Source organism: Convolutriloba macropyga, chromosome 12 (assembly GCF_964194025.1).
Source record: "Convolutriloba macropyga chromosome 12, txConMacr16.3, whole genome shotgun sequence".
Classification (NCBI taxonomy): Eukaryota; Metazoa; Xenacoelomorpha; order Acoela; family Convolutidae; genus Convolutriloba; species Convolutriloba macropyga.
In genome coordinates, this window is record NC_134479.1 from 13,850,072 (window position 1) to 13,875,515 (window position 25,444).

A 25,444-nucleotide genomic window follows, 5' to 3' on the forward strand; every position below is an offset into this window, starting at 1 on the left:
CGGAAAGAAACTGAAGCGGAAAGAAATTGTGTGGCACGAAACTGAAGCGGAACGAAACTGTGTGGAACGAAACTGAAACGAAACCAAACGGTGTGGAACGAAACTAAAGTGAAACAAAACTGTACGAAAAGAAACAGGAGGGAAACGAAACTGTGCGAAACGAAACTGTGCGAAACGAAACTAAAGTGCAACGAAACTGTGTGGAATGAAATTGAGGCAAAACCAAACTGTACGGCAAGAAAAAGAAGCGAAACAAAACGGCGTAGAACGAAACTGAAGCGAAAGGAAACTGTGCGGAAAAAACTGAAGCTAAACGAAACTGTGCGGAAAGAAACTGAATCGAAACGAAACTGCGCGGAAAGAAACTGAAGCGAAACGAAACTCTGCGGAACTAAACTGTGCGAAAAAAACTGAAGCGAAACGAAACTGTGTGGAACGAAACTGAAGCGAAACGAATCTGTCCGCAACCAAACTGTGTGAAACGAAAGTGTGAGGAAGGAAAAGGAAGCGAAACAAAAGTTTGTGCAACGAAACTGAAGCGAAACGGATCTGTCCTAACCGAAACGAAACTGTGAAACGAAACTGTGCAGACAAAAACTGAAGCCAAGCGAAACTGTGTGGAACGAAATTGAAGCGAAATGAAACTGTGCGGAAAGAAATTGAAGCGGAAAAAAACTGTGCAAAACGAAACTGAAGCGAAACAAAAGTGTGGGGAACAAAACTGAAGCAAAACGAATCTGTCCGAAACGAAACTGTGTGATACCAAAGTGTGAGGAAGGAAACTGAAGCGAAACGAAACTGTGTGGAACGAAACTGAAGCGAAACGAATCTGTCCGAAACGAAACTGTGTGAAACAAACTCTGCTGCGGAAACAACTGAAGCGAAACGAAACTGTGCGAAACAATACGGTGCGAAAAAAACTGAAGCGAAGCAAAACTGTGTGGAACGAAATTGAAGCGAAGCGGAACTGTGCGAAGCAAAGTTTAAGCGAAACGAAACTATGAAGAATGAAAACTGTGTGGATTGAAACTGAATCAAATCAAAACTGTGCGGAAACAAATTGAAGCTTAACGAAACTGTGTGAAGCGAAACTGAAGCGAAACGAAACTGCGTGGAAAGAAATTGAAGCAAAAGGAAACTGTGCGAAACGAAACTGATGCGAAACTAAACTGTCTGGAAAGAAACTGAAACGAAACGAAACTGTGCGGAAAGAAACTGAAGCGGAAAGAAATTGTGTGGCACGAAACTGAAGCGGAACGAAACTGTGTGGAACGAAACTGAAACGAAACCAAACGGTGTGGAACGAAACTAAAGTGAAACAAAACTGTACGAAAAGAAACAGGAGGGAAACGAAACTGTGCGAAACGAAACTGTGCGAAACGAAACTAAAGTGCAACGAAACTGTGTGGAATGAAATTGAGGCAAAACCAAACTGTACGGCAAGAAAAAGAAGCGAAACAAAACGGCGTAGAACGAAACTGAAGCGAAAGGAAACTGTGCGGAAAAAACTGAAGCTAAACGAAACTGTGCGGAAAGAAACTGAATCGAAACGAAACTGCGCGGAAAGAAACTGAAGCGAAACGAAACTCTGCGGAACTAAACTGTGCGAAAAAAACTGAAGCGAAACGAAACTGTGTGGAACGAAACTGAAGCGAAACGAATCTGTCCGCAACCAAACTGTGTGAAACGAAAGTGTGAGGAAGGAAAAGGAAGCGAAACAAAAGTTTGTGCAACGAAACTGAAGCGAAACGGATCTGTCCTAACCGAAACGAAACTGTGAAACGAAACTGTGCAGACAAAAACTGAAGCCAAGCGAAACTGTGTGGAACGAAATTGAAGCGAAATGAAACTGTGCGGAAAGAAATTGAAGCGGAAAAAAACTGTGCAAAACGAAACTGAAGCGAAACAAAAGTGTGGGGAACAAAACTGAAGCAAAACGAATCTGTCCGAAACGAAACTGTGTGATACCAAAGTGTGAGGAAGGAAACTGAAGCGAAACGAAACTGTGTGGAACGAAACTGAAGCGAAACGAATCTGTCCGAAACGAAACTGTGTGAAACAAACTCTGCTGCGGAAACAACTGAAGCGAAACGAAACTGTGCGAAACAATACGGTGCGAAAAAAACTGAAGCGAAGCAAAACTGTGTGGAACGAAATTGAAGCGAAGCGGAACTGTACGGAAAGAAACTGAAGCGCAACGAAACTGTGTGGAACGAAATTGAAGCGAAACGAAACTGTGCGGAAAGAAATTGAAGCGGAACAAAACTGTGCAAAACGAAACTGTGGGGAACGAAACTGAAGCGAAACGAATCTGTCCCAAACGAAAATGTGCGAAACGAAACTGTGAGGAACGAAACTGAAGTGAAACGAAACTGTGCGGAAAGAAACTGAAGCGCAACGAAACTGTGTGGAACGAAATTGAAGCGAAACGAAACGGAGTTTTCAATGAATACAGGGCGTGTACAGTAGAAATGAGCTATAGCAAATGAAAACTGCTGTTCGTCTACATTTGTACTTCATTCATAGGAACTGTTAATGCTTTGCCAATCCCCCTGAAGAACACAGCAACAAATGCAACGTGCATTTCAAAATTGGCACCAGCCACAATTTCCAGAAGTGCTATACGGGCCTTATCAACAACAATTGGAAGCTGTGTTCGCGAAGCATCGGACGGAAAAATTAATAGACCAATTAGACGATTGATCGCACTAAATGGTTTATGGAAAGTAACATCAATCATCTGCAGTTCAACTTGAGGTAAAAGTTCATTAAGATTAATTATTTATAATTTTTAACAACCAATTAACCAAGTGCGGTGGTTCACAGTCCAATACTGTTTGGCAGCATCGTTGCTATCGCAGCATCCCAGTACTGTCTATAAACACTCAATAGTTGCAATAAAAAGTTCTACGAGAAGCATTGGACCGATTGAATACGACTGAGAGCCCCCTGTCCATCATATCTTTTTTTTTCTCTGTATAAAGTTCTATTTGCTTAGTTTCACAGGTTTAATTTCTCTCTATAAATAAATTCAAGCAAAGCATTCTACAATTCCGATTACAATCGACTTCTCATTCTCTTACAATTTTGGGTTATAAAGTCATAAGAATCAATCTAACAATTGCGGTCAAATCAGCGAAGTTAATGTGAGGCATTAACATGTCGGGGGCTCACAGAACCTAAACCTAACCTGCTAAGGGATTTGGGGTAAACATGCATAAGTTTTACTGCTGTTCTATTTAATTTGCCTACAGCGGTCTTAACCTCTAATGACCTAGCTATGTTGTCGGGGCTGGTGAAAGTCCCTGTGACTCGTCCCAGCGGCCAGATTGCTCTTGGTGTAAACTCTCAAGAAGCCAAAAAACATCATCCACTTCCGAAGCTGCTTCACGAGAGGTCCAATTCAGTCGTTTCTTCAGCGAAGGAACATACTCGGTCAGCAGCCTCTTCCAAATCTGCTGAAGTCTTTGCTTCACCTGTGTCCATGCCGAATTCTTCAAGATAGGAGTCTCGTTGAAAACGGCTCCAGGAACATTGCAGAAGTGCCTTAAAAGCAAAAAGTGGTTTTGGGTAAGTGGTTTGTCGTCCTGGTGGTTGCTTCCCACGTGGGTGAGTTGACTCGAGTTGACAAGACACTCGGCTTCACTGACGATATCTGAGGTGAGTTTTGCCGAACCGTGGTTCAAGAGAAGAGCTTGTTTGACACACTGAACGAGTCTCTCCCACACCCCACCGAAGTCAGGAGCAGAAGGAGGTTTGAGCTTCCATTCGACAGACTGGTTCAGTAGCTGAACTTTGGTGCAGTCGTGGTCCAACAGCAGCGTTCTTCTTCTGATCTGCCTTCTTGCTCCAAGGAAGTTGGATCCTTTGTCTGACAGGAACACGCGCGGTGGGCAGCGTTGAGAGATGGAGCGTCGGATTGCTGTCAAACACCTGTCTGTGATGAGGTCCTCTGCAACTTCCAGGTGAATTGCTCTTGTAACCAAGCTAGTGAATAAGCACAAGTAGGTCTTCACTTCTGCATCTCGATTAACTACGGCAAACGGTCCTAGGTAGTCAACGCTGACATTGATGACTGGTGACTGCGTTTCCTGCAAACGTATGTCTGGCAGGTCGGCCATTGGTGGCTGTCGTTCCTGTGCTCCGAGGCGGCAACAGTTGAAACATTTGATGGCCAAACTTCTCTGGAAGGCTCTGATTCCAAGAATGTGGCATCTCTGTTGTATGTAGTTGCGGATGAGTTCAACTCCAAAGTGCATACAAATTTCGTGGAATTTCTGTATGTGGAGTTGAATAATGTGCTCTTTAGAGTCCAGGATGATGGGGTGCTGGGCGTCAAAGGGTAGCGAGCTTAGTTTTGTTCTGCCACCAACGCGAAGAAGTCCACCTTCAAAGAAAGGAGACAAACAGAGCAGACGATCTTTCTGTGACAAATGCCGGTGTTGTTTGACGTCTTTGATGGCGTCGTTGAAGGAATTCTCTTGCGATTTTCTGAAGAAATAATTTCTTGTTTCGTTAATGTCGTCGAATTCTAGTTTGCCTCTTTGTTTCGATCTGAGATTCTTAATGAACCTTATGGCAAACGCCATAGAGGGCATTAGTTTTGTCCACTTTGAGAAACTGCTGACGTCAATAAGACAATCATCTTTCCATTGTGACGTTCGTCTCCTCCTTATTACTCAGGGAGTTCTTCCAATGGCTTCGGGATCACTTAGGAAAGTTGTTGGTGTTAGCCAGATCACTTTGAGGTCACAAAATGGTATTTCACGGGAGACCTGGTCTGCGGGGATGAGTTCTCCGCTGCTATTCTGCCACTTAGTGATATCTGTGTTGTTGCGGATTTCTTGCACTCTATTTGCAATTGAGGTTTACAAGTTGTCTTTGCTTTTGATTCTGGCAAAGACAGCTTTACTGTCGCTCCAAAAGTATTCCGAAAGAACTGGTATGGTTAGCTGCTTGGAAACAAATTGCATTAGTCTGCATCCTAGAACTGCTGCTTTCGAATCACGTTTCGGCATGCTGATTTGTTTTAGTGGCGCAACTTTAGCTCTAGCTATAACAAACCCAGTTGTGGTGTTAGCTGACAGAGATATGATGTATATGACTGCTCCATAAGCCAACTCTAAGGCATTACAAAAGCAATGTAATTGGTTTATCGGAGATGGTTCCTTCGGAGAAACAAAACATCTTGGCATTGCAATTGCTGGCATACTTAGATATTGCTCTATCCAAGTTTTACTGCTGTTCTATTTAATTTGCCTACAGCGGTCTTAACCTCTAATGACCTAGCTATGTTGTCGGGGCTGGTGAAAGTCCCGATGACTCGTCCCAGCGGCCAGATTGCTCTTGGTGTAAACTCTCAAGAAGCCAAAAAACATCATCCTCTTCCAAAGCTGTTTCACGAGAGGTCCACGTCTGTCATTTCTTCAGCGAAGGAACATACTCGGTTAGCAGCCTCTTCCAAATCGGCTGAAGTCTTTGCTTCACCTGTGTCCATGCCGAATTCTTCAAGGTAAGAGTCTCGTTGAAAACGGCTCCAGGAAAATTGCAGAAGTGCCTTAAAAGCAAAAAGTGGTTTTGGGTAAGTGGTTTGTCGTCCTGGTGGTTGCTTCCCACGTGGGTGAGTTGACTCGAGTTGACAAGACACTCGGCTTCACTGACGATCTTGGTAAAGATATCTGAGGTGAGTTTTGCCGAACCGTGGTTCAAGAGCAGAGCTTGTTTGACACACTGAACGAGTCTCTCCCACGCCCCACCGAAGTGAAGAGCAGAAGGAGGTTTGAGCTTCCATTCGACAGACTGGTTCAGTAGCTGAACTTTGGTGCAGTCGTGGTCCAACAGCAGCGTTCTTCTTCTGATCTGCCTTCTTGCTCCAAGGAAGTTGGATCCGTTGTCTGACAAGAACACGCGCGGTGGGCAGCGTTGAGAGATGGAGCGTCGGATTGCTGTCAAACACCTGTCTGTGATGAGGTCCTCTGCAACTTCCAGGTGAATTGCTCTTGTAACCAAGCTAGTGAATAAGCACATGTAGGTCTTCACTTCTGCATCTCGATTAACTACGGCAAACTGTCCTAGGTAGTCAACGCTGACATTGATGACTGGTGACTGCGTTTCCTGCAAACGTATGTCTGGCAGGTCGGCCATTGGTGGCTGTCGTTCCTGTGCTCCGTGGCGGCAACAGTTGAAACATTTGAAGGCCAAACTTCTCTGGAAGGCTCTGATTCCAAGAATGTGGCATCTCTGTTGTATGTAGTTGCGGATGAGTTCAACTCCAAAGTGCATACAAATTTTGTGGAATTTCTGTATGTGGAGTTGAATAATGTGCTCTTTAGAGTCCAGGATGATGGGGTGCTGGGCGTCAAAGGGTAGCGAGCTTCGTTTTGTTCTGCCACCAACGCGAAGAAGTCCACCTTCAAAGAAAGGAGACAAACAGAGCAGACGATCTTTCTGTGACAAATGCCAGTGTTTTTTGATGTCTTTGATGGCGTCGTTGAAGGAATTCTCTTGCGATTTTCTGAAGAAATAATTTCTTGTTTCGTTAATGTCGTCGAGTTCTAGTTTGCCTCTTTGTTTCGATCTGAGATTCTTAATGAACCTTATGGCAAACGCCATAGAGGGCATTAGTTTTGTCCACTTTAAGAAACTGCTGACGTCAATAAGACATTCATCTTTCCATTGTGACGTTCGTCTCCTCCTTATTACTCAGGGAGTTCTTCCAATGGCTTCGGGATTACTTAGGAAAGCTGTTGGTGTTAGCCAGATCACTTTGAGGTCACAAAATGGTATTTCACGGGAGACCTGGTCTGCGGGGTTGAGTTCTCCGCTGCTATTCTGCCACTTAGTGATATCTGTGTTGTTGCGGATTTCTTGCACTCCATTTGCAATTGAGGTTTACAAGTTGTCTTTGCTTTTGATTCTGGCAAAGACAGCTTTACTGTCGCTCCAAAAGTATTCCGAAAGAGCTGGTATGGTTAGCTGCTTGGAAACAAATTGCATTAGTCTGCATCCTAGAACTGCTGCTTTCGAATCACGTTTCGGCATGCTGATTTGTTTTAGTGGCGCAACTTTAGCTCTAGCTATAACAAACCCAGTTGTGGTGTTAGCTGACAGAGATCTGATGTATATGACTGCTCCATAAGCCAACTGTAAGGCATTACAAAAGCAATGTAATTGGTTTATCGGAGATGGTTCCTTCGGAGAAACAAAACATCTTGGCATTGCAATTGCTGGCATACTTAGATATTGCTCTATCCAAGTTTTACTGCTGTTCTATTTAATTTGCCTACAGCGGTCTTAACCTCTAATGACCTAGCTATGTTGTCGGGGCTGGTGAAAGTCCCGATGACTCGTCCCAGCGGCCAGATTGCTCTTGGTGTAAACTCTCAAGAAGCCAAAAAACATCATCCACTTCCAACGATTGTACAAAGTCCTCCATGTAAAAACTGTTAAGTATTAAAACTTTGGTTGTAGCAGTGTTTTCAAAGTCTTCTGTTGTTTGTTGGAGCACTAATTTTGCTGTAGTTGGTGAACATCTGGCTCCAAAGGTGTACCGGAACTGCTGTATAGAGTTCTTTGGCGGCCAAAGAAAACGGAGACAAGGCTGATCTTCTGTTCGTGTGCAATCCGGCATAAACCTAGCCTCTATATCTGCCATTACTGCAAAAGGATCCTGGCGAAAGCGGAGTAGTAAGCTTTTTCTTTAGCGATTGCTTCTTGCAAAACAGATGCGGCGTTTGCAACACGCCTGACTTTCTCGAGTTTGTTGGGGTTGGTGACGGGGTGATGGGGAAGGTGCCAAATCTTCTAGTGTGCTGGATTTGAGACAGTTAAGGAGTTGACATAACTTTTCTCCAAATCTGTAATAAAAATTGTCTCATACATCTGTTTCAACTCAATATCTTTTTGAGTCGGCGCTGAAAGCTGTCAAGCAGTGCTTTGGCAACCGGATATTTGTTTTCTAATTTACTGTCCTGTTTCCAAAGTAAAACAATTGCATATCTGTCTCCGTTATGATGGATTGTATATTGTAATTTTTGAACTGCTCTTTTACTGTCTGTTGAAGTATCTTCAATTTCTGGAAATTTGGTTCCTCTATTCTCTATTTTCCAGAAACTGGTCACACACCCACTGAGATGGAAATGTCTTTCAGTATCAATATTTAAGTTTAGTGCATGGTCAAAGGCTCCATAACTATGGGACACGATGTGTGTTTCTTTTCGAATAGGCCCACGTTTTCGCTTAATTGGTCCTTTTATTGTCCATTCAAGAAGATTGCGTAAAGCATTGGGGCTTCATGAGGGTGTTTGCAGGAATTCGCTTTCGAAGATGTATTGGGTAGCGTCAACAAGATGAGGGTAGGACGAACACGCTTCGTTCAAATCGTTCATAGGTTCACCGTTGAAAGACCAATTACACACTGCATGAACATAGTTTAAACGGAAGAGTGGTTGATCGCAATTGTACTTTCCAATGTCCAATTGAAAAAGATTTGCGTGCATGACGGATTCGTCGAATCCGTGCGACGCACTCAGATCAAATTCTGAAGTTTTTGGAGCCCCTACCTTGTCAGGAGCAACGTTGAGGACGTATAAAATGGTGCTATCATTGTCCAGAATGGCATAACATTTATGGTTCTTGTTATCAATTCAAACAGAGTGACAGGTATCACCTGTAGCTGATTTCTCCTTCGTGATAGGAAACCAGGATGGTAAACCTGAGTTGGAATGTTACTGTTTTTGTCTGGTTGGTCCTGTGGTTCAAACATTGGCAGATCAATTTCTCTCAAGTCAGTAGATCGGGGCGTTTTTGTCTGTCTGTTGGGAGAAGGCTATGGTATATGCCATTGCAATGTCAGCAGACTTTTGACGTGAAGTTTTTGCCCGTGTGACTGGCACTTAGGCAAATGAAGCACAACGACTTCTTCTTTACTTCGCTATGGCGTCTGCTGGCATCCAGACTGAGAAATCGCGGATAGTTGCCAATATAGTTATCTTGATGATCAAGCGTACATTTTATCTTGCTCCTGCTTAACGTTGCATTTCTCAGAGTCTGCTTTGGAACAGAGAAAGAAAAGCATCCTTTTGTGTTGTCGCTACTGTTATCCATCCACTGCTGAGTTTTTGCATTACCAATGTTTCTATTTGCTGTACTATTAATTTCAGAGCGTTTATTGCAGGGGTTAGAGCTTTTACTTCCTGGGAAATTCGTACGATTTTGGTTTTTCTTCCGATTGTTGAAGGAACTTGAACCCTGTTGTTGGTTCTGATCCATCCAATCGAAAAGCTCAGCGAAACTTTGATTTGTCCAGTCGTTTTCAACAATATGTTCGGTTCATACAGCTTGAGTGGGTTTGGTAGCTTATCTTGGGCTATCCTTAGCAAGTACGTAGAATTTAGGTCGGCACTGAAGCCATGTGAGGCAAATTTCCGAACTACTCTTCTTAACAGCGAAGCGAAAGCTATCAAAGCTGCGTGGTGATTCATAGTTGGTCTTTGGAAAGCTTCTAGTTCTTTTGTTAAAGCACCGAAATCATTTGCGGGTTTCCAAAGCATCTGTTGAGCTCTTGAAGAGCAGAAGAGTTATTGTTTGGGTTGCAAAGAAAACCTGATATGCAATTTTTTGCCTGCCCAATGATTAAACTTTGCAAAAAGCTCGTTCCTTCAGTGTCAGTGATGTCTTGGTTGTTGTGGATGGTCGAAGAAAACAAGCTGCTCCATTCGTTCCACTGAGCGGTGGATGTTCCGTTGTTGATATGGGATGGCGTTCTGATTACCAAAGCTTTGGTTGCTCGGGTAAACAGGTCAACGAGGGGTAACCTTTGAGGGCTCAAAACTACCATTGGCAAAGTTTGACTAATGGTTTGGGCAATATCGCTGAAATGGGCCGGAATCGCTTGACGTTGGGAAATGATTGGCAAAAGAATCTGGAACAGATGTTCTATGATCATGTATATTTACAAAGAGGCCAGTGTTATTAATGGGCCTGGGAGGAGCGAAGGGGTTTCCAGCCGGAGGAAGTGTTCCACTAAAAACTGGCAGACAAAAATTTGAAGCTGATGGCAATTGAGGGAAAACACAAGTTGCACCAAAGAGCTCTGCGAAACAATTGTTGGATTCACAAATGGTTCTATTGGTTGAAGGGGCTGATGTTGATTTCTTGCTACGTTTTCAGAATCTGTTTTTTCCTGTGCTGATGGCTGCAAACTTTTCTGTACACCAGTACTATTGACTCTATTAGAGTTTTTTGCAAAACTCCCATGGAGGAGTGCACTTGACTGTGGATAGTAATCGGGTTGGATGTTGACTGCTGTTCTGCCAAATCATTGATTTGTTGTTGTTGTCAGTATCTCGCATACTTTGAACAACACCCGGAGACTCCCAGTGCAGAGAGAACAACACCCGGTGCAGAGGGACCAGGTTTTCGATTGCTGCGTGATGAAGCGGCGCTGCTTGGACGCGTTGAAGTGTTTCGGAAAGAAAGTTCATGCTTCTTTACAGTTTGTGCTACTCCAACTTTTATTTTTGTCAAGCCTGCTGCATCGTTGAGAGAGTCTTCAACGACCACGTTTTCCGACTGTGTAAGCTGGTCGAAAAGCTCATCTAGTTTTGATATTGTTTTCTTGAATTCATCCTGTGTTACGGACACAACTTCCGGTTCCAGACCTGAGTGTATTTGAAATTCTAGCTCCCGTTTGAGCTCATGCTTAGTTTTCGGTGAAACAATCTAAATTTTCCAACTATTGATGGCTTTAGACCTACAATTTTCTTTGTTCGCCTGACTTTCTGAACTTTAGAGGAAGTTGAAAGGTCATTTGAAGTCAATATAGGCCCCTTGAAGTTCACAACGAGTGAATTTTTGACATTTTACAGGTAACTTAGAGGTAACGTGAGATGACTTTTGACACTTTAGAGGTCACTGAGAGGTCAAGTGGTTTGACCTATTAGAGTTCAAGTGATTTTACCTATTAGAGGTCAAGTGGTTTGACCTATAAGTGGTCAAGCATTTTGACCTATTAGAGGTCAAATGGTTGGACCTATTAGCGGTCGAGTGGTTTGACATATTAGAGGTCACGTGGTTTGACCTATAAGAGGTCATGTAATTTGACCTATTAAAGGTTAAGTGAATTGACCTATTAGGTGTCAAGTGGGTTGACCCATTAGAAGTCAAGTGGTTTGACCTCTTAGGGGTCAAGTGTTGTCAACTTTGGGCCTTTTTGAGGTCATTTAGGTGTCAAGTGGGGTGACTGTTTGAACTTTAGAGTTCACTTAGAGGTCAAGTGGGTTGACTGTTTGACTTTAGAGGTCACTTAGAGGTCGAGTTGGGTGACTGTTTAGCATTTTAGGGTTCAAATGGGGTGACTATTTGACCTTTTAGGAGGTCAAGTTTGGTTACCGTTTGACCTTTTAGAGGTCACTTAGAGGTCAAGTGGGGCGACCATTTGATATTTTGGAGGTCAATTAGGGGGTCCCTGGAGGACATTTAGTGATCTTTGGAAGTCACTTTGAGGGTCCCTGGAGGTCAATTGGTGACTTTCGTAGGTCACTTAGAGGGTCACTGGAAACCAATTTGTAATTTTTGGAAGTCACCTGTGGGGTCCCTGGAGGACAGAGGGTGACTTTTGTAGGTCACTTGGGTGGTCCCTGGAGGACAGAAATTGAACTTTGTAGGTCATTTGGGGTGTCCCTGGAGGACAATTAGTGATTTTTGGAAGTCACTTAGGGGTCTCTGAGGGATAGTGGGTGTCTTTTGTAGGTCACTTGGTGGGTCCCTGTAGGACAATTAGTGATTTTTGGAAGTCACTTAGGGGTCTCTGGGGGATAGCGGGTGACTTTTGTAGGTCACTTGGGGGGTCCTTGGGGGACAATTAGTGATTTTTGGAAGTCACTTAGGGGTCTCTGGGGGATAGCGGGTGACTTTTGTAGGTCAATTGGGGGGTCAATGGGGGACAGCGGGTGATTCTGGATGACAATTAGTGATTTTTTGAAGTCACGTGTAAGTCACTTGTGGGTCCCTGGGGGACAATTAGTGATAAGCAGTAAAAGGGTCTCTGCTGCAATTTGGTTCTAATGGCAGAACACTGGAGGCTGTTGGGTGCAGCTGCTGATGACTCAGGTTGGCCTGAGTAGGCTGGCTGGCTGTTAGAGGGCAGTAGTGGGGCTCTACTGCCAGCTCGTTCTGCTGGCAGAACACTGGAGGGTGTTGGTTGTAGCTGCTGATGACTCAAGCTGCCCTGAGTGGGCTTGCTGGCTCTTCGAGGGCAGTAGTGGGGGTCTACTGCAAGCTGGTTCTGCTGGCAGAACACTGGAGGCTGTTGGGTGCAGCTGCCGATGACTCTGGTTGGCCCGAGTGGACTGGCTGGCTCCTCTTCATCTTGCTTGTCGATAAAATCTTTGTAAAATTTTTCACCGCATCGGAGATTTCGATTCAAGCTACTAATATTTTCATTATTTTTTTTAAAAAATGAATTAAATCTAGTACATTTATTTTACTGATTACAATTTTGATGCAATTAATGAAAGCGTTTTTAATGTGAAGGCTTTGATTGGTGAAGTCCACCTCGCTCGGTTTATAGAAACCTTATGACTGGTAATTCGAAAGTGGGAGGGGTTGTTAAAATGCTGGTCTCAGAGAATTCAATATGAAGAGGACTGTTTTTATAAAAGTGAAATCGCTTTTGTAGCGTCCTAAGACTTGCCACGAGATGTAGTTTTCATCAACTGAATATATCGTACACACTGGAAGTGTATCGTTAAATAGGTTACCTTACATATCTCTCGTTTGACTCTTCCATACTTGTTTGCGGTCGGTTAAAAATTTTGCAATACTTTCTTCTCTAGATCTCCATTTGCTGACATCTAATACCTTACACGTTCTCTCTTGGCTTTGAACTCTGTGTGTTGAGATCATTGTGTTGAAATGAAGCTGTCCCTTCTTGTACTGCTATATTAATTTCACCTACAATGTCAGCCGGCTCCTTGACTTCTGAGAGTTTATCGTCCAGGTTGTTGGGTACCATGATTCAACTCTGGATCGGCCTTTGAACTGGTTGGTAAGTTTTGGTTTGATAAGTTCAGCAGCTGCATCAATTTTGCAAACTTAGTAAGCTCAAAATCACAAAACAGGTAGGTAGAATGTATCAATACCTCAGATCTATCGCAATTTCTCTCTGGCAATTATACCGAACCTAAGTGAATGTGCATGCAGAGGTTTTCAAAACTAGCTACTGAGGTGCCGGGGTTCTGGTCAAGCGGTCCCTTGCAGTGCAATTTTTGATTAAGTAGGTGAAGCCCTGGAAGAAAAAATTTTACATGTGTTCTGATAGGGTAAAACATTTGCTGCTGCAAAAGGCACACTAATCTGGCTGTTCACGCAGTTGATTACTGACCGGCAAGAATTTTCTTGTCTTCGGGAATAGGTCAAAAAAGTTGCGCTGGAGAAATTCCGGGTCCGTTATCAAAAAGTTACGGGACGAGCCATTAAATTTGCCAGCACTGTTTAGTACCCAACAAGGATTTCCCATTTTTGTTGCTGTTGGTAGGTGATACTGCGATGGAAAACACTCCCCTTAACGCACTGATTCCAGCAACGGATACTTGAAGAACATAACGCTTCTGCGACAACAACCTAAGTAAGTTGGCTTTTGCAGGCTGTTTTAAGGACTTCAGTTCTACAAATGATGAAACGTGATATTTGAGTAGTTACATTTTGTCTTCAACCTAAAATGATGATAATTTTTCCTCGGTAGTAGACATGAATCGGACATGTTAATGAGGCGCCTGAGTCACAATAATGTAAAAATAACTCATCGGAGTTTCTTCACAAACACAATAAAAAACAAAAATTATACCTACAACCAACAACAACAACACTCCTCCCTAAACACAAATAGAGTAAGTGAGATGCAAAAGCAATTAGTTCTACACCGCAAGCAGGTTTTCTAACGGGGCTGGTATGGTACACATCCTTTCCAAATACTTTCACCGTTTTGAAGCTATATAAAGTCTGATCTCAAATCATTGCGTGGAGGTTTCAAGTGGCTTCAGTACTGAATATAAAGTGCTTCTCTGGTTGTTTTTAGTATTTCAGCTTGATGTGTTAAAGTTCTTTTCTTCATTTCAATGATTTAGGGTCTTTTCTCCGTTTGGCCATATGCTTTGGAGTCTTTTCCCAATCAAACCTGAGACGTTGGAGACATTTCTTCAAATCATGACAATTTACCACCTGTGCCTGCCAAATGCCGACTGCTCAGTTAATAGTTTGCTTTGTTTAAATTTTAAAAATTTGCTCTAAAGAATTGTGCTACTGTGAATTTGAAGCGAATTAAATTTGAAACGATATTTTTTTTGTTACTGAGTTACAACTATATCTCTTTCTGGCTTGGTTGTAGTATTTTGCAAATTTGATTGAGTCATGCACTGTGGTTTTCTGATTGGAACTCTAATAGTGTTGGGTTATTAAAACCCTTCTGTTTTTGTTACAGGGTTTTAGATACTTTCACATTGGACGAAAAGTTTAGCACAGCCTTTTTTAAGATATCTTGGATTTAGATGAAAGGTTTGAAACATTAAGACGCGTTAGGTCTAAATGGAAAAAATCACGACAATTTAGCAACAAAAATTTGCTTAGTGTATTTAAGTGGACAAAACTCTATATCTAGATCTGGCCAACTATCAGATCAATGCCCTGAGGCTGTCTTTACTGTGCACTGCAACTGTCAAGTTGCAACTGTCTTCAATTATATCAATTTTACATAATTCGTTTAGAACTAAAATTTGGCCTGTGGGAATTTTATAATAACACAAAAAAGATTAAGACGCACAAAAACTATCAAAATATGAACAGGTTTCACCTTCAATTTGAACATTTTTGATTGAGTTTTTTCTTGAGGGAATACTCTGCACTGGTTTGTTTATCCAACCGATCTGTCTCGTGTTCTTTTGGATCTGTGAACTGCTGCCACATTTCATCCAGTCTGCTTATTTGCCATCACATGTTTATGTTTAGGCTTACTAGAAGTGCTTGACTATAAAAAATGTTGAGTTTGATTTGACAGCAGCTTGTTAATACTCCTAGTTTCGAGCAATCTGTTTCCGACAAAGTCAAAATAATGTCTTTGAGATCGTCTTTCCAACTGGACTAACGATATCTCCAGTATGACAACAATCTCTCTGATGACCGTTTGTTCATCTTACCAACTTGGGCCTTCTCCATTAACATGATCAATCCGTCAATCGTATCCCCTCATGTGTTTACTTCTTGGCAACCATATCAACTCCAGCAATTCGATATTTTCTGTTTTAGAAAAAGTTCCGCAATGTCAAAAAGATTACTCAGATCTGCCTCGTGCTTTGATTTTACAAATAAGAGAAGTTCAATTTTGTCTTACTTGGCTATAGACATGAATCGGACAAGTTAATGAGGCGCTTGAGCCACAGTATAGTGAAACTATCACAAAAGAGCATGTTCACAAAGACAATACAAAACGAAAAACATACCTACACAGCAGAATTCTTGAGCACAAAAGGAACACAACACAAATAGAGTACGTGAGCTGCGAAAGCAATTAGTTCCACGCCGCAAGCAAGTTTTCTAACGGGGCTGGTATGGTACACATCCTGACCAAATACTCTCACTGTTTTATCGCTGCATAATATCTCATCTGAAATCATTGAGTGGAGATATTTATGTTCCAATACCACAACAGTGAAGTGACTTTAGGTACTAATCAAAGATAGTTCTCTTATTGGTGCATGTTTGCGTATGGCCAGGCCGATGTCTTTAGTATTTCAGATTGATGTGTTGAAGTTTTTTTTGCTTTATTTCAATGACTTACAGTCTTTTCTCCGTTTGGCCCGATGGTTTGGAGTCTTTTCCCATTCAAATTTGACAAGTTAGAGACCTTTTTCTAAATCATGACAATTTGCCACCTGTGCCTGCCCTGCGACGACAGCTCAGTTGTTAAGTGCTTTGTTTAAAATTAAAATTTTTGCTCTGAAGTATTCTGCTGCTGTGAATCTTAAGCAAAAATTTTTTGAAACGATTTTGTTTTTTGTTACTGAGATACATGTTTATCTATTTCTGGCTTGATTGTAGCATCTTGAAATTTTGGTTGAGGCATGCATTTTGGCCTATAAGTTGGCACTCTCCCAGAAACCCAATAAAGTTGACTTGCTCAAATCCTTTTGTATTGTGTACGTGGTCTTAGATACCTTAATATTGGACGAAAAAACTAGCTCAGCGTTTTTAAGGTGACAAAAGCTTTTGAAATCAGATTCAAAGTTGAAAGATTTGAAACACCAAGACGCGTTAGGTCTTAATGAATTAAATCATTAAAATTTTGTAACAAAAATTTTTTACAAACGGCAAACAGCTTAGAGTATTTAAGTGGAGAAAAATCAATGTCCAGGTCTGTCCAACTATTTGATCAATACCTCGAGAGGGTCGTCATACAGTGCACTACAAAAACTATGAGAACGTAGCTTACTTCTTTCCAAGTGGCAGCTGCCTTCAATTAAGTCATTTTACAATTTTCGTTTAAGACTGTGATTAAATTCTACTCTTCAATTGACCACACCGTTCATATCACTGTAGACTGTAGAGGTTGTTTTTGTCGGGCGACAGGTTCCACTCGTAAGGTATTAGTTCTGGTTTTTGCTTCAGGTGAAAAGCAAAACAAGCTCTATGTTATCTGTAGGAGTTAGATAACACTCAGTAGAATATTCAGCATCTTACAATAGTAAGTGCTGATATTTAATCTGGGAAGACTAATGGCTAGGCAGATGGGTTGCCTGATGGTTTGCGCGGCAAGTTGTGTTGTTGTGTATTTGAACTTGGAAAAATGAGGCTCATTTTAGATTCATATTTCAGCTTGCTTTATAGGTTTCGTGATGCTTCGCATCAGTCCAATAAATATCGTTGTTTAAAACAAGGGACAGTTGTGAAAAAGTTAACTGCATCGTAGTACTGTCCAATTTCAGTAATGTCGCTGTGTGTCTTTGATAGATAAGAAAACTTTTTTCTTGAGGACAGAAACTTTTTTTCTTTTCACATTTATGGGAGCTATTATAAAGCTCCACGCTTTTTTTAAACAAACTATCATTTTCTGCACCGTATTATGTGGTGGCTGTGATTTTCTCTTTGGATGTAACCGAAGACTTCATCTCATTAAATTAATTATTTCATTCAAAGATGTATAAAGTAAAAAAAAATAAATGGCTTAAAGACTATGAAGGTCAGTAAATTTCCTTAAAAAAGCTACTTTTTATTTTTACTCCCTTAACTTTTCCACAGTTTCAGTTTTCTATTGCAAGGTCAACACCAGGCGCACTAATTAAGGCGTGTTAAGTAGGTTGGCCATTGAAGAAATTAGTTATCTAAAAATTTTGGCTGTGGGATATTTATAATGATAGTCTTGATTGAGAAGCAAAAATACAACTTGCCTTCAAGTTAAACTTTTTTGATTGAGTTTTTTTCTGAGCGAATTATGCGCGCTGGTTGGTTTTCCCAGAGTTCTGTCTCATATACTTTTGGATCACTAACTGATTTCATCCATTCTGCTTATTTGCCATCAGATGGTTAAGATTAAGCTTTCCAGAAGTGCTTGACTGAGCTAAGAACATTGAGTTCGGTTTGCAGCTGCTTGTTTTTATTCCCAGTTTGGCTAAATTTGTTTTCGACAAATTCAAAATAATGCCAAATTGCAATAATTGCAAAATAATGCAAAATAAGTGATATCTTCAGTGTGACAGCAATCTCTAACGCAAACTCGTTCATCTTACAAATTTGGGCCTTCTCCGTTAACTTGATCAATCCATCAGTCGCCATTTTTTGCTTCTTGGTAACTCTGTCAACCTAAGCGTGCAGATCTTTTTTTAATTTTGAAAACTTTACCCACTGTCATAAAGAATACTCAGTTCTGCCTCGTACTTTGATTTTAAAGATGAATTATTTTCAATTGTGTCTTCCTCGTTAGTAAACAAGAATCTGACAAGTCAATAATGCACTGGATTCATAGTATAGTAATTTTGACACATCTGTCTCCCAAAAAATGCAAAAAATGGAGATAAAATCACCAAAATTTACTGTCAAAAGCTAGTATACCATGAATCAAAATGAGAACCAACCAGAACTCGGAATTCAAAATAATCTCATCACTGAAAGCAACGTTACAGATACAACTAACCGGTATACTAGCAAAATAAAACGTACATCAGTCGAAACAACAAACCACAACACCCACAACAAACTGCTACGCAACGGAAACAGAGTACATGGGCACAATTACAAGAATGGGAGATTGTAGGAAAAATTAAATTTGAAATTTGCAAAGGAGGAAGATGTAATTTCGTCACAGACTTCTCTCATTCTTTTACTAAAATTTCAACTCAAAAATTAAGTAAACCATGTTCGATAACTTCAATCACTAATGTTTTGCAATATTGAGACAATTTTGGTCCAATAAATGCAAAAGTTATTTTTTGAAAATTGCTTATTATCCTCTGTTTGTAAACAGTTTTCAAGACTCATCGACAAGCATTAATTTTTACTTTAGCTTTATTTTATTTTCTCCGAACCAATCAAAGTCTTTCAAAAATTCTCTTGGCTACGGGTTTATTTTTGATGACCTGTGTATTTTATTTTTTTTGAACAAATATTTATTTTTCCAAAGTCTGTGATCAGAAACCAGCGATGGGATGTTAGTTTGGTTTTCTTGCTCAAATCACTTTTAATGCATAAAAAGCTTTTATTTGTCTGACAGCTTAGTGTCGACCAGGCAAAATGAATGGACGTCACATCAACAGACCTCACAAAATATTTCTAATTATCGCATTATGGGCTCTGGGACAGACCTTGCAGGTGAGAAACGTGTATGCGTAATATTCTTTCTAATCCCACGTTTTTTAATTAGGAACTTCAATCTCCCCTGTCATCAAGTGATCAAAATGCAGAGGGGAGCATCCGTTGTTTCCCTTAATTATAAATGTTTTGAATTTCTCGCGAAAAAAAATGCTAGCTTCTTCCCTTTCCGGTATCATAGTAAACACTCAGAACAACGCATGCGAAATTTTTGATTTTTAAACAATTTTACTTATCATCAAATCCCCTCTTATTATACAGCAATGTCTTATAATTTTATTTGGAAACTTTGAATAGTAAAAAACCTATTTGTTTAAAAGCTCATGGAAAACATACAAGTAAATAAGTAAAATAATTAAGGCGACACAAACAAAATTTTCAAAACAGAAAACGACAATTTTATCTGCTTGCAAAATTCCTAGCATCATCGAGGTAGCTCAGAAGGCAGGCAGCTTACAAGACTCTGAAGCGTTTGTGGAAAAATGTGGATTTTTACAAAAGTATGCCTTCTTTTTGAAAAACGGTTATTTGCATCCTTCTTAGAATACTATATTTTCTCAGTGCCCATTGACTATCAGGTTAAATAAAGTACGTTCTTTGAAAAATTGAAATAGTCTAGCTTGCTAATCTGACTTTGGCCCCGTAAGGGAGCTTGCTAAAATAATTCGCTATCTACATTCTAATATTCCAAAATTGCAAAAAATTTATTTTGCCTCCAAATTTCACGGAAAGAATCAATTATCAATTATTTTTACAGACATTCTCATCTTCTCCTCTATTAATTTTATCAGGGGCGAAGACTTTGGAGGCAGAAGCTCAATTAAATAGAATAAATTGACAATTTAGGTCCACAGGAAGTTAAATTCAACATATGCAAGAAATTCATTCCTAATTGAAAAGAGATTTGATAAGAAAAAGTCTTTATTCTACATTTTTGTATCCTTCATAGAGTACTTCTCTAAGAAGAGAGCAAAGTGATCAGAGTACCACTAGAACTATGTAGTGTTTTGTTAGAGTACTGATAACACTTGTACACAGCTGATCTATCTACTCTTGAACTGCCACAAACACCAGCATACTCACTTTAGAGAGCAAAACATGCAACAGTAAGCATCTTTTTAATATGTAATAAAGTATCGAAAACCAGGTTTTCAAATTAAATATACACTATATCTCGGTGTGGTTACTCAAAACAATCATTTTTTGCATCATACCAAAAAGTCCACATGCCCATGTTGAAAGTCACTGTTAAAAATTCTCATTTAGTTAATAGAAAAAAGTTTTACATGGGAAATACTAGACCGGATGAACTACTCTGAAAAGTGACTAATCTATCAAAACTGAGATTTTTATATCCAACGTTTTTTTTGGTATATTGCAAACGTTTAGGTTTACCCTTTAAAAGTTTGGAAACATGTTGTTGTCCTGTGAAATAAAACGTAAATTTCAGAACCAAAAATTCAAGGAAAAATTACTTATAGGAAAACCTACATTTTGTCTAATGTATACAACTATGGTTGTCATAGCCAAAAATTGAATTTTTGAAGGCGCAGTTTAAAGACGGAAGTGAGTAAGGTAATGGAACAGCAATCCAAAAAGACCACAGAAAACCCTTATATCAATTTCAATAGGCTTGAAGCAATTTCCTTGAATGCTAATAGGAAACTGATTTTAGAAATACTGTCATTGCTCAGCTGATCATATGCCATCAAAAAGAATAATAGAATTTTATTGTTTACAGGCTTTTTAAAAGTTTGTTCATTGAAGATGCTAGTCATGTGGATTGAAATTTCCTTTACGCCTTATTTGTTTCCCGTGTTACGATTAAAAGGATCCGGCACTGCTGCTGTACCAACTTTTTTCTGCTTCTAAAACAAGTATTTTTGAATTACTTTTTTCATTACTCAATAATATAAAGGTTTGTTAACCCTGATCTACAATGCGACAACAACCGGGGTTACATAAAGGCATGAATACCAGCATTTTAATGCTGCTAACAGCTTTGATTTTTAAAATAAACAAGGAGGCCCGGTAATGTGCAATCGCACATAAGTTTACGACCCCGCTCGTCCGAAATTTTGGCATAAGTGTCTACCAAATGAGGAAAAGATAGATAAACACAATAATTCAAGTATTTTTCAGAAAAAAATGGTGTATGAACTAAAAAGTAGCATCCAAAGCAATTAACTCAGTGGTGTAACAAATGATGCATTAGATTGATGAGATATGCCAATATTAAGCAATCGAGTCAGGACAAACAGCAAAATAAAACAACAACAACAACAAACATTTATTACATAAAAACAAAAAACAAAAACATTACATAATTACAAAAACTAATTACAAAATAATTACAAAATGTCCGTTTTCAAAACAAAACATAATAGCAAAGTCAAAATAGCGTCAGATGAAACCAAAACTAAACAAAATAACTTGTAATATGGGACCAGTACATAATAAAAATTAGCCAAATAGGCTTTGTAACAATTAGACAATAAAGAACGAAAACAGTAAAGTTGAAAAATTCGCTCACTTTTTTAAAAAAAAAGAACAATTGATTTCAGAGTAATGACAACTATTAGAAATCAACTAAAATATCGCATAGTTTACGATTAATAATGCTACTATAGAATGGAATGAAGAACTGTCGGAATTTATTTTTTTTTATGCGGTTACAAAAAGAACAACAAATAGACAACAAACAAAAAATCAATAAAAACTCTACAGAAAACTCCTTAGAAGCCGTTAAGACATACTTTGGCCTTCAAAATATGTTCAGTTGCACCTTCTTCAAACAACGATAGTTTAGTATGTGAGTGCTCTCTAATGAAACTAGAAAACACGTAGACAAAGGAAAAAAGGCAAATTTATTTAATACTTGTTTTTTTTCTCAAAAAGAAAATTATTTCCAAAGTCATGAAAGCCATTAATTGCAAATAGGTTCGTTTAATCTCTCAAAGGAAGCCCGTGAGATTTGCAATTATCCAGAGTATGTCCTACGTCCACAAAAAGAACGTCAAATATGACAACAATGGGAAATTAGTTAACTTTTTGTGAAAAAACCGTGTCGAAGCCAGTAAAGTCATAACGAAATCTTTAAAAACATTAGATTTTGTGACACCAATCTCCTGTGACACCTTTCTTCACACAAATAATGTCATTTAGGAGCTGCTATTGCGGATGCCAGGCAACAAATAGTAATAAACCATAATTGCGAAGTTAGAAACTGTTTTTTTAAACTATTGAAAACAGCTGTTTTCAAAGTCAAGAAAGCCATCAGCTATTTCCTAATATCAGAATATTGGCTCAAATACTCCTCCATGAAGAGCTAATGAAACGGGATCGTTGTACAGGATATTTCATAAGAGTAAAAAGACAAAGTAAAAACGACAGTTTAAGACAAAATTAAATATTTAAATTAAATTCTGCGACCTTAAAATAGAAAAAATGTGAAATCTAGTGGTATCATAGCCAGAAAAGCATAAATTTAGGCAAAAAGCGCAATATAAATTCAGTTTTAAATTAGCAAAAAGTAGAAGCATTCTTTCTTTGCCGACACTAAGCTACAAATTGACAAATCTAAGAAAAAAAACTAGGCAAAGTTAAATAAGCCACTATTTATTTACAAATCAATTATTTTTAAAAGTCAAAACGACTATTAGCTTTCAATTAAAAAACTAGATGCATTAATTTAGATCTTCGTAGGAAGTCAATTGGACTTATCACTACTGAGCGTTGAGTTGAAATGTTCTGTTCTTTAATTAAAATAAAAAAGATCGACTAATTTAATTTAAAAAAAGACCGACTGATTACAATCTGAATTATTGTTGGATCTTAACAGTGATTACAACCCAAACATCGGCCCAAAACTAGCTCCGATAATTCTGTTCGTCTCTTAGAAACACGTTTTTTTGAATTTCATAGATATAGATAATTTGTTAAATAAATAGTCAAAATAACTGCTGCGTTTTTCATAATTAATAAGTAAAGTTAGCAAAAATTGGCAAAGTTTTTATTACCGAGCACTCTCAACGGAAGTTGAATTACAAATAGCCCCTTTTTGAGTCTTCAAAGATTGTGTTAGGGTGTGTACTTCCTGCAATTTCAATCGAAGTGGACTAAAGTAACTTATTTCGTGCAGTTTTTGATGAAAAATGTTGAATTTTGAAATATTTAGCAAGAATTTTTGACAAAAAATTTTTAAAAAAATAGTCGACAATATTTGGTTGTCTTTAAAAAAATCAACAAAACTTTTTAAAAAATTTTTAACAAATTTTCTAATTTGACTGAATTTCGGAAATTGTGAATAAAGTCAACGGAATTTGCGGAAACTGTGAATAAAGTCACCGCATTTCACTCTATTTTCTCAAAAATTCAAACCTCGATAACTCCCTGTAAGAAACAAAAATCAAAAAACTCTTTTTAAGTCCATATTCTAAGCTGGACGAGCTTTCTAATGATACCAGTCTCAACTCTCTACGATGAATATATCGATCGACGAAAAACGTTCTGAAGAAAAAACCATTTGAGTATATAGTTTCTCCCCTCCTCAAGAAAGGTCGAAACAATTATCTGACCTCCATTCAGATATTATCACAGAATTTAACTGATTACACTTAGATACATCAGTAGACACAATAATTCGATCTTATTCGATTTCGATATTCTGTGAAGAAAGATTTGGAAGAAGCTTACCGTTGACGAAGGATCAGAAGTTGGCTTGTAATCGCAAATCCTTTTCTCAAGATCTTCGTCTGCTCCAACTTTGTTACGGATGCAAATTACACAGTTGAGCTTCCAGAGTTCATTTGCCTCTCTACTGCAATCGTCATTTACAGAAAAGATCTGCATTTGTCAGAGTCTGATGTGCTCGTGAGGATTTCTTTCTCAGAATCAAAAAAACCGTTCAAAGTTTTGACACCTTTCTTTTCATCAAGCGTTTGCTGTCTAATACTGATGGCATCAAAAACAAACGAGACATCTTGAGCTCCAGTTCTACTCAAAAATTGCTTCGGCAAAGAAATTCGCGACGCGTTTACAAAAGAAATGTCTTTTAGTCTTTCAGCTGACTGAAGGAACAAACCAGAAAGTACATCTGACTGCTTCAAAACTACATTGAGCATTGTCACATTTTCAAGAATTCGATAATTTTTGAATGGTCCGATTTGAGAAAATTCACTGTCCACTACTAACTCTTGATTCTGTCAACTAAATTTTGTGAAAAAAAACGTGTCGAAGTCAGTAAAGTCATAACGAAATCTTTTACAACAATAGATTTTGTGACTTTGTGACACCAAACCCCTGTGATACCTTTCCTTCACACCAATAATGTCAGTTATGACCTGTAATTACAGATGCCAGGCAGCAAATAATAAAAAAAAACCATAATTGGGAAGTTGGAAACCTTTTTTTTAAACTATGGAAAACAGATGGGGCTATCGAATAATATCAGAATATTGTCTCGTCTACTCTTCCATGAAGAGCTAATGAAGCGGAATCATTGTACACGAGATTTCATAGGACTTGAAAGCAAAGTGAAAACGACATTTTAAGACAAAATTAGAAACTTAAATTAAATTCTTGGAGAAAGTAGTGTCGAAGCCGTTAAAACCAAAATTTATACCTTCAAAGATATTAATATATAGAGTTTGCTTTATGGTGAAAACCAAGAATGTGATATATCAACTGTCCATAACGTGATACTGTGACCAAACTAGAAAACGTGAAAAAAAGGGGCAAAGACCTTAAAATAGAAAAAAAATTGAAATTTAGTGGTATCTTAGCCAGAAAAAAAAACTTTAGGCTTAAAACCGCAACGTATATTCAATTTTAAATCAGTACAAAGTAGAAGCGTTCGTTCTTTGCCGACACTAAGCTATAAGTTGACATAACTAAGAAAAAAACTAGGCAAAGTTCAATAAGCCATTATTTATTTACAAATCAATTATTTTTAAAAGACAAAACGACCATTAGCTTTCAATTAAAAAACTAGATGCATTAATTTAGATCTTCGTAGGAAGCCAATTGGACCTATCACTACTGAGCGTTGAAATGAAATGTTCTGTTCTTTAATTAAAATAAAAAAGATCGACTAATTTATTTTAAAAAAAGACGATCTGATTACAATCTGAATTATTTTGGATTGTAACAGTGATTACAATCCAAACATTCGTCCAAAACTAGCTCCGACAATTCTGTTCGTCCATTAGAAACACCGTATTCAAATTTCATAGATATAGATAATTAGCTAATTAAATAATCAAAAATAACTGCTGCGTTTTTGATAATCAACGAGTAAAGTTAGCAAAAAACGGCAAAGTTTTAATTACAGAGCACTCTCAACGGAAGCTGAATTATAAATAGCCCTTTTTTGAGTCTACAAAGATTGTGTTAGTGGTGTTTGGGTGTGTACTTCCTGCAAATTCAATCGAAGTGGACTAAAAGAAACTTATTTCGTGCTGTTTTTCATGAAAAAGTTTGAATTTTGAAAGATTTTAGCAAGAGTTTTTGACGAAAATTTGAAAAAAAACTAGTCGACAATATTTGGTTGTCTTATAAAAAATCAAGAACACTTTCTTAAAAAATTTTA

At 38.8% G+C, this 25,444-nt stretch overlaps 1 protein-coding gene across 1 annotated transcript in view; it reads right to left on the reverse strand.

The window, feature by feature from the left end:
* The window catches only part of LOC142350983 (uncharacterized), a 32,659-nt gene extending 8,937 nt beyond the window's left edge, over window positions 1-23,722 (reverse strand). Inside the window, exon 1 of the mRNA XM_075403015.1 lies at window positions 23,551-23,722. Within this exon, the coding sequence (XP_075259130.1) occupies window positions 23,551-23,706 (156 nt within the window). The 5' untranslated portion in view covers window positions 23,707-23,722. The remainder of the gene's footprint in view (window positions 1-23,550) is intronic.
* Between the last annotated feature and the right edge of the window lie 1,722 nt (window positions 23,723-25,444).